The sequence below is a fragment of the Vipera berus genome (assembly GCF_964194415.1).
Source record: "Vipera berus genome assembly, chromosome: 6".
Classification (NCBI taxonomy): Eukaryota; Metazoa; Chordata; class Lepidosauria; order Squamata; family Viperidae; genus Vipera; species Vipera berus.
In genome coordinates, this window is record NC_138208.1 from 65,039,967 (window position 1) to 65,060,574 (window position 20,608).

Sequence of the window (20,608 nt, forward strand, 5' to 3'; positions counted from 1 at the left end):
CTGATCATTTAGAGGCGAGGCGCGTTTCTTCGAACACTTTCCAGTTAAGGCCGTGCCTGAGTTTCCTAGAGCAGGGTTTTCCAACCTTGGCAATGTTTAGACGGCTGGACTTCATCTCCCAGAATTCCCCAGCCAGCATGGCTGGCTGGGGAATTCTGGGAGTTGAAGTCCAGTTGTCTTAACATTGCCAAGGTTGGGAAACTCTGTCCTAGAGAACGTGGGTTCTGGAAGAAAACCAAAAGACCGCCTTGTCTTCTCCGCCAGCAATGATGTTTGAAAAGCCAAACGGCGCACTTGCACCTGTTGCTATAAACTCTTTAGTCCTTCGCTCTCTCCGTAGTAGCAACAAGGAGGAATTTGGAAAAGAGAAGATCCGTTGCAGACAACCTTGGACAAGCGAGATAATCTTGACCCTAATTACTTAGATACTTCTTACTTGCTTTAGAATTCTTATTCTGTCATGGACTTCTCTCACGACCCTGAGTGAATCATTTAGCAACACACATATACCTTCCAACTCACCCTTTATCCAAAGTGCTCCAACAGTGTTGTTACAATTCTGGACAGTGGAAATTGTGATTCAACACATATAAACTCCAAATCACTGCAGGCTGCTGTGTTCCCACAACCTCCCAAAAGTGGGTTTATACTGCAAGTCTCTCATTTTTCTTCTGCTACTTTGGCTACCTTGTCATAAGCATGTTCAGATAGGGGAAATATAGCATTTATTTCAGAACTTGCAAAGTTTAGGACTCAACAGTATCTTGCTAGCTCTACTCTAACATTGGGGGCCCTCTTAACTAAACTGTTGAAAAATGGATATGTAATGCAGGTTTGCCATATCTACCATTTCTATGTAATCACATTGCTGCACTTACAAAGCTGGATATATTAGGAAACAGTATCTGGATGTTTGAGATCAGTATACCAGCTTCTTCTACAGTGTTTCCTCTTACACACTTCGCTCTTTGGGACCCCATGTTCTTGGCCTTACTGAGTTTCTGAGTGCTGGTTTCCTCTTTCAGGTTTGCCCTTTGCCCCACTTCTGACTTTACTTTTGCACCGTCACTGACTGTGAACACTAATGCATTTCTTGTCTTTTTGCAGCAGATCCTGAAAAGCTGGCTGGTGTGTTCTCGCCCTCTAGTTCTTGTGCAAGAACAGGAGGGAAATTAATACAAAAAACCCTGGAAGTTTTCTCTGAACAATGACTTTAGTTTCCCATCAAGTACTAAAGGGAGGGAGGGATTTTGCGGCTGACTGTGGATATGCCTGTGCCGGTCCAAAGTGCAGACTTGAATAGAAATGAATTGGCTAGGGCTTCTTTCTCCGCCCTTTCTTGGTTGATTGGTAGGGAACAAGACACTGGAGCCTGCACAGAGGACCTCCCTTTTCTGTACATACCATTTGTCTCTTTTTGAGTTCACCCATCAAGAAAGTTTTCCTTAACATGGTGCAGCAAGCTTTATACAGAGGTTTGGTCTCCACTAAATGGCTAGCAGAAGCTGTCCGAGCCAAAAAGATTGGCCCTGAGTTGCGAGTGCTGGATGCTTCCTGGTATGAACCTGGAACGAGAAATGCCCAGAAAGAATTCCAAGAACAGCATGTGCCTGGAGCTTCTTTTTTTGATATTGAAGAATGCAAAGACAAGTCATCACCTTATGAGCTTATGTTGCCCAGTGAGAAACACTTTGCTGATTATGTTGGCCACTTGGGCATTGGGAATGATACACATGTAGTAGTGTATGATGGAGACAACCTGGGCACCTTTTATGCACCACGCGCATGGTGGATGTTCCGAGTCTTTGGGCATCGAACTGTTTCAGTGCTGAATGGGGGCTTCAAAAACTGGCTGAAGGAGGGTCACCCAGTGACATCAGAGATCACCCGGCCGCAGCCATCTGCCTTTAAAGCTACTCTTAACAGGTCTCTCCTGAAGACCTATGAAGACATGGTGGAGAACATGGAATCCAAGCGGTTTCAGGTAGTGGATGCCAGATCTGAAGGGCGATTCCGAGGAACAGAACCTGAGCCAGGAAAGCAAGGTAGGAATATACCCTGATATAATTGGTAAAGACCCATATTCTTTACCTGCTAATGATATTTTAGTCTTTACATCCCTCTGGCAGACTTTAAGTTTATTTATTTGTGAACAACCTCCTCTGAACAAAGTGGAACACTTTCTAAATACACTTTCATAACAGTTTAATATTACAGTGCCTAAGAAGAAATCCATAGGTCTCCAAAACTTATACATGTAGATATACTACTCCTGAGTAGAAAAATAGAGTGATCTAAGAATTTATCCCTTGGGAGAACTTTTACTATTTTCCTGGCCTTTTCCTTTTTCTCGTGTGGTAAGAAATAGATCTACACACACACGCATGCACACAGAGGATCCACTTATGTTTGTTTGTTTGGGATTCCATACTTGCAGGGTCTGCTACCAACACTTGTTGGTATTCCAGTTTTCCAAACACCCTGCCCCAGAAACTCAGGACTCTGTTCCAATCAGATCTCCAGTAACTTGATATGTCTGTTGCTCATTCCAAAATTTTATATTTTTTAGAGTAAATGCACTCTGATTAGTCTTTGACTAAAAATCAATCCTCCCAACAATTGCACAAAAAAATCCAAGACATTTTTCACTTTATTACATTCCCCATCCCATTAATGTGTAAGCGAATGTTGAGCTAAAAACTTTGAGCCCCTGGACAAAGGGCAGGGGCCATAGCCATGGCAATTGGTGAAAGATATGTCCACGTGCATGTGTCAGAGAAGAATTACAGCCTTCTGGAGCAAAACCTTGATTGATCAATTCCAAGTTAATGATTTTTCAGGTCACCATACCCAGCAAGTCCATGATCAGTCAGCATAAAAATCTCACAGATTGATTGCTTTTTCATCCGTTGGACTACTTTTTCAATAAGTATTTTTCTGTAAGGAAATGGGGAGGAGTGCAGATTGTATTACACCTTAATAGCTCCTATGCCTTATTTCAGTATTGTTGTTCTGTTATCCTTGTTTCAGGATCTAGGATCAAGGGACTCATACTTAACTTAATGTTAAGTAAAAACTAGAAAGGGGAAATCAGTGGCTTGATCCCTAAATGCAGACATTAAGAGGGTCCAGACAGAGAGTTTGGGAAGGATACACCAATATTAGAAGATACAGGCACAAGATCATTTTGCAAACATTACACAATTAAGCCAACCCCCAAGATATCAACTATGGTAGATCTAAACAGCAAATTTCTTGGAAAGCAATGGCCTCTAAGGAAGGGGGTCCCTAACCCCCGGTCTGTGGACTGGCACTGGTTCACAGCATTACAGAAACTGGGCCATGCAGACAAGCAAAGCCCATCCACGGGATGCAGGCAACACGTGAAACCACGCCTTCTCTGGTCGGCGGAAAAACCTCTCTCCACGGAACTGGTCCCTGGTGCCCAAAAGGTTGGAGCCCGCTGCTCTAAGGCATGGAGTCAGAGTCATTACAGAATGGTTGGGCTGAAGCAAACCTGGTGTCAAATATGATAGCCTTTGCAATGTTCTTTAAGTTTGAGATTTTTCCAGGGAACCTCTGCAATGTTCTGCAAACCATAATGACAGCTGTCATAGGCCGCATTTACGCGGCCGCACTGACAGCTGTCAAATCTGACACATGCGCAGACGCTCCCGCAAGCACACGCGGCCGTTTGACAGCTGTCAAACGCCGCGCATGCGCACACAGCCGCGAACTGTCAAAACCGCGGCTACCCCACAGCGGCAGCCGCGAGCTGTCAAATACTGACGCATGCGCATTCACCACTCGTCTGTCAAACTCGCGGCAACCCCCGGCGGCCGCCGCGAGCTGTCAAAGTTGGCGCATGCGCAGTCGCGGCGACAAGCTGTCAAACACCGGCCGCCCGCCAAAACCAGCTGACAGGATTCCCTGCCTAGTTACCTGCTAAGCGCTGTCGCTGGGGAAATTTCTGCCCTAACAGCTGACTGATTGGCCCCCTGTCTTGGAGGGAAAATGCGCCCAGCTGATTTGCTGTCCCGTTAGACAGCTACCTATATAAGCATGCTGTTTTACCGTTCCCGTTGTCCGGGCTGACTAAATAAACCTGTTAACGAAGACGCGTCTCTTTGGTCCTTCCTGCCGCTAAACTAACCTCAATCTGGCAATGCTGGTTTCTAGGGCAAGACAAGTGGCTGAGGCACAAAAGTGGCTGACACTGAACCTTCAGAGATGCATTACCATAAAACTTGCAGAAAGGAATTTCACCTCATTCTATAAAATAGCTCTGAGAGGACTGTTGTTCACCTGCCTGAAAGGAGTGCAACAAGATATTCAATAAGCTTTGCATAGCACTTATCTGAGTGGATTAGTTTGTTGCATTCCTGGAAGATCCAGTAGAAAGAGCACAATAGCAGAAGGAAGTTTTAAAACTGTTTGTAGAAGCTTTTCTGAGAAGCCAGCTTAAAAGAGCCATAGCTTATTATTCCATCATATAATCTTTTTGATTTCCTGCATCTCAAATTATTGGAAAGTTGTTATCTTCCCTCATGCCCATTCTTACAATAAATGCAAAGAGGTGGCTGCAAGATGCCCATATTTGTAAATTGAAAATAATGCTTTCTTTCCCATAGCATTCAGACCATTAAAAAAGAGAGATTCGCCTAAAAGTATGTATGCAAATACTTCTCACTAGGGATAGTCCTCGAGTTACAACAGTTTATTTAGTGACCATCCGAAGTTACAACAGCACTGAAAAAAATGACTTATGACCATTTTTCACATTTACAACCATTGCAGCGTCCCCATGATTGTACGTTCAAAATTCAGACGTTTGGCAACTGACTCATATTTATGACAGTTGCAGTGTCCCAGGGTCATGTGATCACCTTTTACAACCTTTTAAAAAGCAAAGTCAATGGGGAAGCCAATTACACTTAGCAACCATATTGCTAACTTAACAACTACAATGATTCACTTAATATCTGTGTCAGGAAAGGTCGTAAAACAGGGCAAAACTCACTTAACAAATGTCTTGCTTAGCAACAGAAATTTTGGGCTCAATTGTTATAAGTTAAGAATTATCTCTATTTCCAGACTGAAATTCTTCTTTCTTCAGATTAGTTCTCTGATGGGATTTTAAGATTTTATGGCAAACAAAGAAATAATAATCACACGTTATTTGATGTGAGTTATCTGATGATAAGAAGAAAAAACACTAAGCTTTAGTCTTTTGGATCTATCTAGCTCAGGGGTGTCAAATTGCCAGCCCGCGGGCCGGTTGCATCATACAGAGGCCGCGCCCACCCCAGCTCTGGCAATGCAAAAAAAGTCATGATACATCGTGACACATCACGTGACACAGCGAGTTTGACACCCATGCTAGTATCACTGGTATGGTGACATAGTATAATACATGTTCATCAGGACCCTGACTACAGCTGCCATATCCTCTGATATTTACCCTGGCTAGCTGGATTAACCCCTTCATGGATTACTGCTTTGTCGTGGCGAAGGGGCTTGCGTAATTCAATGAAGCTAATGAGCTATGCTGTGCAGGGCCACCCAAGACGGACGGGTCATAGCAGAGAGTTCTGACAAAACGTGATCCACTGGAGAAGGAAATGGCAACCCACTCCAGTATCTTTGCCATGAAAATCCTATGGACAGTACCAAAAGGCAAAACGATATGACGCTGGAAGATGAGCCCCTCAGGTCGGAAGGCGTCCAATATGCTACTCGGGAAGAGCAGAGGGCTAGTACTAGTAGAGCCAGAAAGAATGAAGCGACTGGGCCAAAGCCGAAAGGACGCTCAGCTGTGGATATATCTGGTGGTGAAAGGAAAGTCCGATGCTGTAAAGATTTTCTCTCCATAGGAACCTGGAATGTAAGATCCATGAATCAAGGCAAGCTGGACGTGGTCAAACAAGAGATGACAAGACTGAACGTTGACATCTTAGGTATCAGCGAACTAAAATGGACAGGAATGGGTGAATTTAATTCAGATGACCATCAGGTATACTACTGTGGGCAAGAATCCCTCAGAAGAAATGGAGTAGCCTTCATAGTCAATAAAAGAGTAGGAAAAGCAATACTGGGATACAATCCTCAAAATGACAGAATGATCTCAGTTCGAATCCAAGGCAAACCATTCAATATCACAGTAGTCCAAGTCTATACCCCAACCACCAGTGCTGAAGAGGATGAAATTGACCGGTTCTATGAAGCCCTACAGCACCTTATAGAACTAACACCAAAAAATGATGTCCTTATCATCATGGGGGATTGGAATGCTAAAGTAGGAAGCCAAAAGATAACCGGAATAACAGGCAAGTTGGCCTTGGAGTACAAAATAAAGCAGGGCACAGGCTGATAGAATTTTGTCAAGAGAATACGATGGTCATAGCAAACACTCTTTTCCAACAACCCAAGAGATGGCTCTACACATGGACATCACCAGACAGTCAACACAGAAATCAGATTGACTATATGCTCTGCAGCCAAAGATGGAGAAGCTCTATACAGTCAGTAAAAACAAGACCAGGAGCTGACTGTGGCTCAGACCATGAGCTTCTCGTTGCAAAGTTTAGGCTTAAACTGAAGAAAGTAGGGAAAAGCACTAGGCCACTCAGGTATGAATTAAATCATATCTCTGTTGAATATACAGTAGAGGTGACAAATAGATTTAAGGAATTAGATCTGATAGACAGAGTGGCTGAAGAACTATGGACAGAGGTTCGCAACATTGTACAAGAGGTAGCAACTAAAACCATCCCAAAGAAAAAGAAATGCAAGAAAGCAAAATGGCTGTCTGAGGAAGCTTTGCAAATAGCTGAGGAAAGGAGGGAAGCGAAAGGCAAGGGAGAAAAAGAAAGATACACCCAATTGAATACAGAATACCAGAGAATAGCTAGAAGAGATAAGAATGCCTTCTTAAATGAACAGTGCAAAGAAATAGGCATGATAAAGGACCAAAATGGGAGGGACCTAACAGAGGCAGAAGAGATTAAGAAGAGATGGCAAAATCACACAGAAAAACTATACAGGAATGAGCTTAACATCCCTGATAACCACGATGAAGTGGTCACTGACCTCGAGCCAGACATCCTAGAATGTGAAGTGAAGTGGGCCTTAGAAAAACTGAGCAACAACAAAGCTAGTGGAGGTGACAGTATTCCAGCTGAGCTATTCAAAATCTTAAAAGACGATGCAGTAAAAGTGCTACTCTCAATTTGCCAGCAAATTTGGAAAACTCAGCAGTGGCCACAGGATTGGAAAAGATCAGTTTACATTCCAATTCCAAAGAAAGGCAGTGCCAAAGAATGTTCAAACTATCGCACCATTGCACTCATTTCACATGCTAGTAAAGTTATGCTTAAAATCCTACAAGCTAGACTCCAGCAGTATGTGGATCGAGAATTACCAGAAGTACAGGCAGGATTTTGAAGAGGCAAGGGAACTAGATATCAAATTGCCAACATACGCTGGATCATGGAGAAAGCTAGGGAGTTCCAGAAAAACATCTACTTCTGCTTCATTGACTATGCTAAAGCCTTTGATTGTGTGGATCACAACAAACTGTGGCAAGTTCTTAAAGAGATGGGAGTACCAGACCATCTTATTTGTCTCTTGAGAAACCTATATGCGGGTCAAGAAGCAATAGTGAGAACTGGACACGGAACCACTGATTGGTTCAAAATTGGGAAAGGAGTCCGGCAAGGCTGTATACTGCCTCCCTGTCTATTTAACTTATATGCAGAGCACATCATGAGAAAGGCAGGGCTAGATGAATCAAAAGTTGGAATTAAGATTGCTGGGAGAAATATCAACAACCTAAGATATGCAGATGATACCACTCTAATGGCAGAAAGTGAAGAAGAACTAGAGCCTCTTGTTGCGGGTGAAGAAGGAGAGTGCAAAACTTGGGTTGAAACTAAACATTAAGAAAACCAAGATCATGGCATCCAGCCCTCTCAATTCCTGGCAAATAGATGGGGAAGAAATGGAGGTAGTGACAGATTTTATTTTCCTGGCCTCCAAGATCACTGCAGATGGGGACTGTAGCCAAGAAATTAAAAGAAGCTTGCTCCTGGGGAGGAAAGCAATGGCAAATCTAAACAGCACACTAAAAAGAACAGACATCACCCTGTCAACAAAAGTGCGTATAGCCAAGGCTATGGTCTTCCCAGTTGCAATGTATGGCAGTGAAAGTTGGACCATAAGAAAGGCTGAGCGCCAAAGAATTGAGGCCTTTGAACTATGGTGCTGGAGAAGACTCCTGCGAGTCCCTTGGACTGCAAGGTGATCAAACCGGTCAGTCCTAGAGGAGATCAACCCTGACTGCTCTTTAGAAGGCCAGATCCTGAAGTTGAAACTCAAATACTTTGGCCATCTAATGAGAAGGAAGGACTCACTGGAGAAGAGCCTAATGCTGGGAAAGGTTGAGGGCAATAGAAGAAGGGGACGACAGAGAATGAGGTGGCTGGATGGAGTCACTGAAGCAGTAGGCATGAGCTTAAATGGACTCCAGAAGATGGTAGAGGACAGGAAGGCCTGGAGGAACATTGTCCATGGGGTCGCAATGGGTCAGACATGACTTCACAGCTAACAACAACAAAGCTGGATTAAAGAGGAATCAGCATTTATTATTATTATGTTTAGGCACCGCCCAATTCCAAATACGTATCTGGGCAGCTCATAATACAGCAAAGAATAAGATAAAAACACAATTCAAAACAGGAAAAAATGGGATCTAGTCACTAAGTACAAAACTACAGAAACCCATTCAACAAGGAGGCAATTAATTAAGAAGGTTATTCTTTAAATTCTAGTTTACTTACCGGTATTTGCTTCAAAGAGCAATGGTATATAAGCATTTATAAAATATTTTAAAAGGAAAAGCTAATATAAACAAATATTCTCAGTTGGATATTTTTAGCTCTGTAATGCTGAGATGATATCTAAGAAAAATAATGAGTCTTAAGTCAGTTCCTTTGAGCCACAGAGAAATGAATGTTATTTTGAATATATATTAGTAAGGAGAATGATATGTATTGACTAATTGATACTGTATATGATTATTGTTTAGCATATATATTATAGCTACAGGTATTTACTGTTATATTTGAAGTATTACTATTACTGTTACATTTGAAGTATTTTTAAACATTTTAGCTAATCTTACTGGTGTCATATGCAATCAATAAAACATTTTATACAAATTTTCTTTATATGAAACTGCTTTAGTCAATTTAATATTTCTATCCCATAATTTTTGCCAGTCTTCTAAATCTATAGAATATCCAAAGTTTTTTGCCCATGTATCTTTTACTTGTTCTTCTTCCATCTTCAAGTTTAGCAGAAATCTGTAAAGTTTCTTAATCAGGTTTTCATCTGTTTTTAATAATATTTGATCAAATTCTGTCTGTTCTTTATAAAATCCCATTGTCTTTGCATCTTTTCTATATCTTGTTTGAATTTGTAAATATGGCCACCATGCTAAGTCAATACCTTGTCGATGTAGGTCTTGTCTGTCTTTCAATTTTCCTTCCTTATCTAGAATATCTTTGTAGGTAATGACTTTGTCATAGTTAATTAAATTTGGGTAAGCAAAAGCTTCCATTGTTGAAAGCCATTCAGGTAGTTTAATATAGATTTTCTGCTTTATTCTTTCCCATTCTAAAAGAAATACATTCCTTATAAAGTGATTTTGGAAGTATCTATGTATTTTACTTTTTCTCGTACCATAGAAAGGCATGCCAACCAATTTGTAGGTCATGCCCCTCTAGGTACAATAGTCTTTTATTTCTCAACATAATCCATTCTTTAAGCCATGGTAAAATGGCTGCTTAATAATATAGTCTCCAGTCCGGGAGTCCAAATCCTCCACTATTTTTAGCTTCTTGTAACATTTTCACTTTAATTCGTGCTTTCTTCCCTTGCCAGATAAATCTCAATATTGTTGCATTTAGGTCATCAAAGAAAACCTTTCCCAATTTTACAGGGATCGTTTGAAATAGGAAGAGTACTTCATTTTCTTTATGCCAACTCATCAACACAATTTGTGACAATCAGATAATGATTTCAGAGACAGTTCAGCAAGGTTGAATTTGATTACATGCCATCAAGTTGTGGATGACTCTTAGTGACCCTATAGATATATCTCCAGGATCTCATGTCCACAATCTAATCTTTTTGTCTTCCAATGGCATATTCTTACTGTTATAATCAGATCCATCTGCTATGTTGCTGGTTACCCTCTTCTTTTTACTTCTACTTTTCCCAATCATTATGGCTTCTCAAAGGAGTGGCTCTTTATATAATATGCTTGCATAATCTCCTTGATGGAGATGGATGGTCCAGAAACACAGAATATAAATAAGTCCAAAATATGGTAATTTGTGCCTAGTCATTTGTGCTTCAGGTAAGAACTCTGGATTAATTTGTTACATGATCCATTTATTTGTTTTCCTCATTCCTGTTCTCAAGAGTTGCTTTGCACTTCTATAGAATATCAAGGGGAAAAGCCACTGCCTATACAATTATGATCTTTATAGACATGTCACAGCATCTGAATATTTCCGCCCGCCCCCCGTCCTTCATTGCTACCTTAAAGTGCTAGATTGTGACATTTATTCACTACTTATTTCTTTACTGTTTAAAAAGCTATCAATCTCAACCTAGTCACTTTGTGCAGCTAATAATACATAACAAAAATAGAGCAAAATAAAACCAACACAATACAATATAATGCAATGTGGTTGGGGCTCAAGCAAAATTCTCCTAGAGCACATAAAGCATACATAACAGACTTATCTAACATCCTGGCCCCACTGCCTGAGAGAAAAGTCAGTTTTCAAGGTCTTCCGAAAGGCTAACAGGTCAGGCCTGTTCAAATCTTGGGGGAGGTTGTATTATAGGGTAGATTCCGGAACCAAGAAAGCATGTCTAGTGAAATATGACACAATTTAACAAAAAGGTCCCAGTGCATACAAACCCAACCAGATTTGGTGGGATGGGCAGAAACCATACAGACAGATGATCCCACAAGTAACCTGGCCATTTCCATGTAGTACTTTATAGATGACAAGTTAACAGATATTTGATCACTGACTGCATTATACCCAAGTACTGTGTCTGCTATTTCCTTCATGTTTCATGTCTTGAGCAGTAAGCTATGATGTTATGACTGAAGGTTGTCCAATTCCAGTCTATTTCAATTTGCTGATGCATCAGATGTCAATGTGTATTTCATCTCATCTATTAAGGTTAAATTATGAAAGTGAAGATGAAGTAATTGTAATTAGGATGTTGCATTTCATTTCATTATTAAATGCAAAATTCCATTTAAATTTGGCTATTTTTAAAATTTTTATGGATTTTTAGATGTATATATTGTAAAGCAGTTCTCATCCATCTTTTCCAAAAAATCTGCAATTATCTTGCTTTATATTTAAATGCAGTAAATTCTGGAGTTGTGATTTATTAGAAACAGACATTTATAAAGCTGTTTCATTTTACATTTAACAATCACCCATATAACCAACATATTTCTTACTTTTTATTCAACTTATTTGTATTAGAAATAATTGATAATGTTTGGTTCGAATTGACGAGGACTCAGAGTGGTTAACACTAAACGAGTTTATTGAATACACACAGTCAACTGTCAACTGTCAAATGTTGCAACCTTTTATAGAGAAAGCGTTTGAACTGTAACCAATAGAAACAGTCTCTTTTCCCGCTCCTTGGTTGTGGCGTCCAATGAGTGCACCTTATTTTCCCGCTTTAAACCTTGCAAAGCTGCACTGTGTTTGCAATCTCTTCCATGGCTTATTGCTAACTATTTACATACACAACACCCCTTACCCCCCAGTTGGTGTCATTTCTTTACAAAATCCATTAGGTATTTTGGTGGCCTATGTATTCTGGACGGGTATCTGTTACTTTGGCTATTAGGGACACTTCTTCCTGGTTGACTGCTTGGCTGCTGGTTACTACTAGACCTGGGCTCTGGGTTACTGGCTTCAGATGTACTGTCTTGTGTATTAGGTTGTGTTTGGGATTCATTGGTCACTGGCCTACTTCGCAGGGGTATTCCCCAATCAATTGGACTGAATTGTTGTTGTTGGGCATCAGAGAATGTGTCATCTTGCCCAACCTCTACACCGCTTCCTGGCCTACTGTTGTCTGTACTGTTTCCCCTTACTGAGCTTTGGTCCCCCTCAACAGGCACACACCCACTAGATCTTTTCCTCAGCTGGTCTATGTGTCTTTTACAGATCCTATTCCCTTCCCCCTCAATGATGTATGATAGGGGACCTAAGATTTCAGTTACCACCCCTGGAATCCATTTGTCCCCTTGGGCGTAGTTCCTGGCCCAAATCAAGTCCCCCACTTCAAATGTTCTGTTAGGAATGTCTAATTCAATGTTTGGTTGGAGTCTGTCAGGGTGTAATCTGTCCAACTTGGTCGATATTTTCCTGCCCCACCTCATTTCAGCTGGACTTTTCCCTGTAGCCGAACAAGGGGTTGTGTGTTGAGCCAACAAGAACTCAGCTAGTCTCTGATGCCAGTCACCTCGAATGATTCTTTTAAGCGCGTCCTTCGTGGTCCTCACATTCCTTTCAGCCAATCCGTTGGTGGAGGGGTGGAAGGGTGCAGAAGTCTTGTGCTTAATCGAGTTGGCCTTGAGGAAATCCTGAAATTCAATAGATGTGAATTGTGGCCCATTATCAGACACTATTAAATCTGGCAACCCATGAGTGGCAAAGAGGCCCCTTAATGCCTGTATTGTTCTGCCTGCCGTTACTGAACTGACCGGTACTACTTCTAGCCATCTAGAGTAGCTGTCGACCACTACAAGGAACGTTAACCCCTGGAAAGGTCCAGCGAAATCAATATGAATCCTGGACCAAGGATTCCTAGCTAGCTCCCATTTATGTGTGCGGATGTGTTGTTGTTCAGGCCTGGAACATTGGCACAGATGGCAATTGGCAACGCATTCCTCAATGTCGTGGTCCAATCCTGGCCACCACAAGTGACTCCTAGCCAGGGCCTTCATCCTTACTATTCCGGGGTGTCCCTCATGCAATTCAAATAGAATAGCTGATTTGTGGATTTCCGGAATTACTACACGAGTTCCCCAGAGTAAGCAACCCATATGAACTGATAGTTCATCTTTCCTTCTGAAAAATGGACTGTATTTTACGTCCGGGTTGGCGTTGGGCCAACCGCTCATGACCCAGGCCATTACTCTCCTTAAGATGAGGTCCTTATTGGTTGCCTCAGCTATGTCTTTAGCAGTTAGGGGCAAATCAGGAATATCTTGTAGGGACATTACTTGTCCCACTGGGGCAGGGTCCTCCTCTGTTGCGCTAAGGGGCAATCTGCTAAGAGCGTCTGCATGACCCATGTCCTTACCTGGTCGGTATTGGAGGGAAAATGAATATGCTGAGAGGAAAATGGACCATCTCAGCATCCTGGGAGACATAATTTGGGGAGTCTGTTTATCTGTGGTAAACAGTCCCAGCAGGGGTTTGTGGTCAGTCAGTATTGTAAAGTTCCTGCCGTACAGGTAGTCGTGGAACTTTTTAACTCCTGCCACTATGGCTAAAGCTTCCCTGTCAATTTGAGCATAGTTCCGCTCTGCCTTGGTTAGTGTGCGGGAGTAGTAAGCAATGGGTCTTTGCATTCCCTGGGCGTCTAAATGGCTGATTACTGCCCCAACGCCATAAGGCGAAGCATCGCACGCCAGGTAGATTGGTCTATTTTCTATAAAGTGGGTTACAGTTGAACTACTGGAAAGGATGTCTTTTAAGGTCTGGAAACTCGCTTGGTGCTTGTCTTGCCAATGCCAAGGGGTCTTCTTATCTAAAAGCCTGTGCAGAGGTTCTGCAATGGCAGCCTTATGTGGCACAAAAGTGTGATAAAAAATTACCAAGCCTAGGAAGGCCTGTAGCTCCGCCTTGTTCCTTGGTTCAGGAGCCCCTTTTATTGCTTTAATTTTTTCAGGGGTAGGATGGACTCCACTTTTGTCAATCCTGAACCCCAAAAAATCAGTGGATTTAACCCCTATGCTACATTTTTCCTTTTTTAATTTTAATCCAGCCTTTCTAAATCTGCCCAGTACCTGTTCCAGCCGCTCTACTAACATTCCTTCATCTTTTCCAGCTATTAGGACATCATCAAAGTAAGGGCATACTCCAGGTATGCCCTTTAAGGTCCTCTCCATCACTTCTTGGAAGATGCCTGGAGCTGCTGCAATTCCAAATTGCAGTCTGTGGACTCGGAACGCCCCCTTGTGGGTAACAATTGTCTGTGCCTCTGCAGCCTCCTTGGAAACAGTCAACTGTAAGTACGCATGCGCCAAGTCGAGCTTGGCGAAGATGGCGGCGTCCTGGATCGTGGCGAGGACCTGCTTCACCGTCGGGACCGGGTAAGCATGCTTTTTCATTCCAATGTTGAGGGTGGCCTTGTAGTCGGCGCAGATTCTCACATCCCCATTGGGTTTGAGGGGTGTGACAATCGGCGTCTCCCACAAACCGCCCTCAACAGGTTCTAAAACTCCGAGGCCTACAAGCCGGTCGAGCTCGGCCTCGATTTTTTCTTTTAAGGCAAAAGGTACCCTCCGGGCCTTTAGCCTGATTGGATTTACTGAGGGGTCTAGGTTAAAATTAATGGGGGGCCCTTTGTACTTGCCTAGAGATCCATCGAATACGTCTGCAAATTCTTTGCAGACGGATTCGAGGGTCTTATTTCTAATCACAGAATTTATTCCCCCAATCCAAATTCCCAGGGCAGGAAACCAATTAAGCCCTATTAAGCTGGTCCTATTCCCCTCCGTAACTATCAAATCTAAGACCCCCTTAAACCCCTTAAAGTTTACTCTAAGGCTGGTCTTCCCTTTTACGATTATTGGACTTTTTTGGAAGTCCATTAATTGAATATTTGTTGGACTAAGTGGAATTCTTTTTCCGCTTAGTTGTTCGATTTTCTCAAGGGTTTCAGTGGAAATTATCGACACTGAAGCCCCTGAGTCGATTTCCATTCTGCAAGGGACCCCTTGCAGAAGGACTGTGATTTTTAATTTTCCGTCCGGAAAATTGTGACCCCTTCCCCGCCGTCTCCGATTGACTCGGGCCACCTCCCTTAGGTTTGGAATTTTCACCCGGGTTTTAGGGGTCTCCTTGCCACTGGCTTTGGGGGTTACCTTACCCTCTGGCCACACATCGACTTCATTCAGACGGGTGTCCCGAACGCGGTTTCTGCAGATGGCCTGGATGTGGCCGGTCTTGCCGCAAGCCCTGCACTTGGCGGTACGGAATCGGCAGGAAGCGCGGGGATGGTTGCCGCCGCAGCTGCCACATCGGTTCTGAGTTTCGTTGTCGCGCGGTCTGGTTGCTGTGTCCCGCCACGGTCGTTGTGCCCCTGTCGGTGGTCTTTGCGGTGTTGCGGGTTGTTGCCGGCGGCCAGGTTCAGGCCCCTCGCTTCTGAGTTGTCTTGGTGCCATCTTCCCGAATCGCCTGGAGACTTCGGCGATCTCTTCCTCCCACTGCTGATCCACCTCCCCGCAGTCCACATAGCCCTCTTGGTTAATTTCGGGCGCTGCCGCCATGCTACTGCGGGGGGGGTCGCGATACCCGGTTGACTCATACGTTAGGAGTTCGTCTAGCACTTCCTGTAAATCGCCGGTAGGTTTGGCGATTATTCTATTTTGTAATTGTTCATCGCGTAAGCCCAGCACGACTCTGTCCCGAATTCTAATTTCTAAATTATCGTATTTGCAACGCACTGCGGCTTCCCTGACGGCAGCGACGAATTTCTGTATGGACTCCCCCGGTCTCTGATTTCTCTTTTCAAAGATGCGCCGCCAAAAGAGTTCGGACCTTCGGGGAGTAAAGTGAACTTTTAATTTTGCGAGGAGGTCGGCATAGGGCACGCTGGAGACTGGTTGTGGCTGGCACAGCCCGACAGCAACTCTGTAGACCGGTGTGCCGCAGATTGTCAAAAGTGCCGCCGCTTTTTTCCGGTCGTCAGTGATTCCGTTCACTAACAGGAATCCTTCGACCTGACCGATGTATTCTTCCCAATCTTCGGGGAAGTTAGGGTCGAATTCCTTCAGTGACCCGATTTGCGCCATTCGGAGAATTTTTCCCTATTCTGCCGCGGCCACTCGGTTGACTGTGACTCGCTCTGAATTTGCCGCCTTCACGACAATTCTTCCTAATCTCTGGTCTTCTGTCAATCCCACCTTCGTCGCCAGTTGTTTGGTTCGAATTGACGAGGACTCAGAGTGGTTAACACTAAACGAGTTTATTGAATACACACAGTCAACTGTCAACTGTCAAATGTTGCAACCTTTTATAGAGAAAGCGTTTGAACTGTAACCAATAGAAACAGTCTCTTTTCCCGCTCCTTGGTTGTGGCGTCCAATGAGTGCACCTTATTTTCCCGCTTTAAACCTTGCAAAGCTGCACTGTGTTTGCAATCTCTTCCATGGCTTATTGCTAACTATTTACATACACAACAGATAATTTCAAATTATTTGACCACAATCCCAGTTTTGTGCTACCATTTGTACTCCAATTATGTGCTTATATACCATACCATTATATAGGATTAGAACTTATTATAATACTATTTTATTTGAATTTATTTTAGTAACCCTGTTCTTAATTAGTGGGTTAGGATGCTGAGCTTGTCGATCAGAAGATTGGCAGTTTGGTGGGTCGAATCCCGAGTGCCGCGTAGCAGAGTGAGCACCTGTTACTCGTCCCAGCTTCTGCCAACCTAGCAGTTCGAAAGCACGTAAAAATGCAAGTAGAAAAATAGGGACCAGTACAGTGGGAAAGTAACAGCGTTCCGTGCGCCTTTGGCGTCTAGTCATGCCGGCCACATGACCACGGAGATGTCCTCGGACAAGTGCTGGCTCTTCGGCTTTGAAATGGAGATGAGCACCAGCCCCTAGAGTTGGAAATGACTAGCACGCATGTGCGGGGGAACCTTTACCTTTACCTTTATACTTACTGTTTTTTCTTATGCACGTATACGTATATATAGAAGGATATACTTATTTTATTCAATATTTTGTTTGAATCTAGACTTAGAGTTGTAATAAAATTGAACTGAATTTGATCAAAATAGTTACAGGAGGTACTTTTAATGACTTAGTTGAGTGATAACTCTTTCTCTTATTCCAGGGATAGAACCAGGTCACATTCCAGGCACCATAAACATGCCTTTCTTCAACTTCTTGACTGAGGAAGGATTTGAGAAACCCCAAGAAGAAATCCAGAGCATGTTCCAGGACAAGAAAGTGGACCTTTCAAAGCCATTGATTGCCACATGTCGCAAGGGGATTACAGCCTGCCATATTGCCTTGGCAGCATACCTCTGTGGTATACCAGATGTGGCCATCTATGATGGATCCTGGTCAGAGTGGTTTCATCGTGCCCCACCTGAGTATAAAAAGTCTGAATGGAATTGCCATAAGGCATAATAACTCAATTTCTGTGAAGCGTAGTTCCTAATACTTTCTAAGCATGATGAAAACATAGGAAAGTAAATTCCTATTCTACAATTTTCTCATTTTCTAATCCATCGTTGCTGCTTGTTTTTGCAAACTGGTAATTAAATAAAATTTAATCTTGGGTCAAATACCTTTTTCAATTTTGTGTCCTTTTTTATTGTCCATAGCTAATAAAGGAAGAGAAACTATCCACTGTTATTATAAGTATTAATATTAATATCATGACTTTCCATTAAAACTATAACATGCTGCCCTTGAAATGTAATACATGTAGATTACAATTATTACTGTCCCTAGATTATCTATTTAACAGCATGATAGTGGTCAATTGTAGGAGTTAGTCATATCTGGAAGTTGCTAAGTTGTGGAAAGCTAGCAAAAACTAAAAACTAACTGGAACCTTATGTTGATATAAGTAGAACAACAATGTTATGTTTTAATAGTATTAGAGACTGCATATAAAAATCAAGACCATAACTCACTGAAACAAAACATTTTAATGGGCTAAAGTATTACTAGGGAAAGGACCAATAGATTTCATGAAAATGGATTCCAGTTCCAAGTGACCATGGTACTGCTTCAAAGAATGTTGTTTCCTTTGAATTCACACACCAAATTTCCAACAGTGGTAAGGTACAAAGAATCCTCTTCTGAGAGACACATTCAGGCAGAGATTTATGATGGTTGACATATTTTAGGCTCTGTCATTTAGGCTTTAAAGATGATACCCAGGAATTTTGAGACAAGATATCTTCAAAGTTGCTTTGCATGTTATAGGTTAAGATACTGGTAGTTGTCCATGCATTCTGGCACAGAAGTTATTTTATAAATCATTGTGCCTTACTACTAAATAATTGTGATGAGGTCAGGCTCCAGGTATGTACCTTGTTACTATGCAAGGCAAGCAGCTATATTCAATCTTCAAATGTATGAAACCCAGGAAAACCAGTTCACTGATGATTCTATATCTCAAAAGTTCTCCATTTCCCCATGCATAATAAACATTCTGTCAGGATATACAAGTTCATCTCCTCCCTCCAATTTTTCATCATTTACAGCAGGGGTCCCCAACCCCCGTTCTGTGGACCAGTACCAGGCCGGGGCATGCCAGCAGCCGGTCCGCACAAACAAGCAAAGCCCCATCCACAGGATGCAGGTAGCAAACGACAATCATTCACCATCCCACATTGTGCAAGAGAGGCTTATGCAACATTCCGGTCCAATGCAAGGGGATAGAACTAAGTTTCAAGGGCTATGGAAAACCAATAAAATTGGGATTATCTGAATCTTGGGGGTATGATGTTTCAAATACCATGATAGGAGAAAGCTTGCCCCTTGTCCCACCAACTGGTAGTTTCATAGAAGGGATCCAAAACATGTCTACCCTACTGGATCTCATGTAATCAGAAAAAAAATCAGAAATAGATTGTTTTGCAAATAAGCCAGCCCTGTGCCATTAAGGGCTCTGTAGATGGCAATCTGCACCATGAATAATATCCAAGACCCTCTTAAGGCAGTGCAGCTCACAAAGTAATGTTATTATATGTTTTTATGTGCATGATTTTTCCATGACAACCTGTGCCATGCATTCTGAATTAACTGTGGCCTTTGGATGGTCTTCAAGGACAGTCCCATGTAGACCACATTTTTTGTGGCTCCCAGTTTTTCCTTTTGTGAGGGAACCGGTTCCGAGTGGCTCTTTCACTGTTTCAGGTTGCCGATCCCTGGTCTAACTAGATACCTTCTCCCTGAGATCTGGCAGGTTTACCCTTTTAACCTTCTGCAAAGCCAGGCAGCTAGATTTTTCCCTCAGGCACTGGGATAGAGTAAGGTTGGAGTCCAAGGCTTGTATGGGATAGTGGATCAGAAGCTCAGTGCTCTTGGTTTTATCTTTTTCTTGTTTTTGGTTTTATTAGTGCTGTGAGCTACCCAGAGTTGTGTTTTACAAGAAGGATACATGTCTTTTTTAAAAAAGGTCTCTCTGAAAAATCCTTTCAAATATTTGAAAACTGTTGCCATAGCCAATCCCAGGAGATAAAAAGAAACATGCTGGAATAAAGCAGAAAGCCACTTGCTGTCAAAAATTATGTCTGTGTAGTCACTGAGTTGAGTTCTCCTGAAAACTATGCAAGTGAAACATTCCTTGCCAGAAAGATATATTTGTATGAAATTTGATATTCAAAACACTATTCTTAAATAATCATTCTTGTATTATGACAGTAAATGGACAACCAAAGCTCCAGCACTTTTGATAGGCAAACTTCAGCTTCTGAACATCTCTCTCAGAGGGGCACTCTGTTTACTTGAGTCCCCATAGCAACTCTAGCTCACAGAGGGGAATATGTTTCTTAGCAACCATCCTTGGAAATTACACATAGTTCCATTTCTTTGTCTCCCTAGACTTGGCAAGGACCTGCTTGATTCATGAGAACTCCATTGGCACCTTAGTTGAGACCATGGCAGCAGAGGTGAGATACGTGTTTGTGAGGAGGGCTTAGCTTGGTGCATCTGAGAGAAAAAAGTAACCCTTCCCAGCCAGGCAGTTACACACAAAGAAAGGTGCTGATGCTCTATGACCTACACAAAGCCTCTTGGTTTTTAGGCCCAGGTCACAACAGTGAGCCTTGCTGTGCTCTTGCTGCCAGTCCAGGCCACATGTGGCAGGCATGTGGGGCTCTCCTTGGCCACCTCTGGCAACTGATTTGGAGCCACATCTGGTTGGCAACTCTGGGACATGCCTGGCATGTATATAGCTCATTTATAATCATAACTGTGCTTTTCCCAGCCAGAGGTTTTGTAAACCTGGCCAGGCATCTGTATGAGCCTAAAAAGACCAGTGGCTTGTTTCAGGGTCAGAAGGGGCTTGAAGAAATTAATCCCTTACTTGAGTACCAGCAGACACCAGAGATGGCTAGCCCCTTCCTCCATTATGGACATGACTCTGAGGAGATTAGCCCTGTGTTTCAGGGTCAGAAGGGGCTTGAAGAAATTAATCCCTTACTTGAGTACCAGCAGACACCAGAGATGGCTAGCCCCTTCCTCCATTATGGACATGACCCTGAGGAGATTAGCCCTGTGCTC

The 20,608-nt window shown here is 42.7% G+C and overlaps 2 protein-coding genes across 2 annotated transcripts in view; both read left to right on the forward strand.

Moving 5' to 3' along the window:
• Positions 1-20,608, forward strand: part of SSTR3 (somatostatin receptor 3) — a 368,714-nt gene that overhangs the window by 166,016 nt on the left and 182,090 nt on the right. The gene's annotated exons all lie outside the window — the stretch shown is intronic.
• LOC308669902 (thiosulfate sulfurtransferase-like) lies at positions 1,451-17,643 on the forward strand (the record flags this gene model as incomplete). Its single annotated transcript, XM_081330901.1, has 2 exons — positions 1,451-2,045; positions 17,199-17,643. The coding sequence occupies 2 exons, from the start codon at positions 1,451-1,453 to the stop codon at positions 17,495-17,497; spliced, it is 894 nt and encodes a 297-aa protein (XP_081187027.1). The 3' UTR covers positions 17,498-17,643.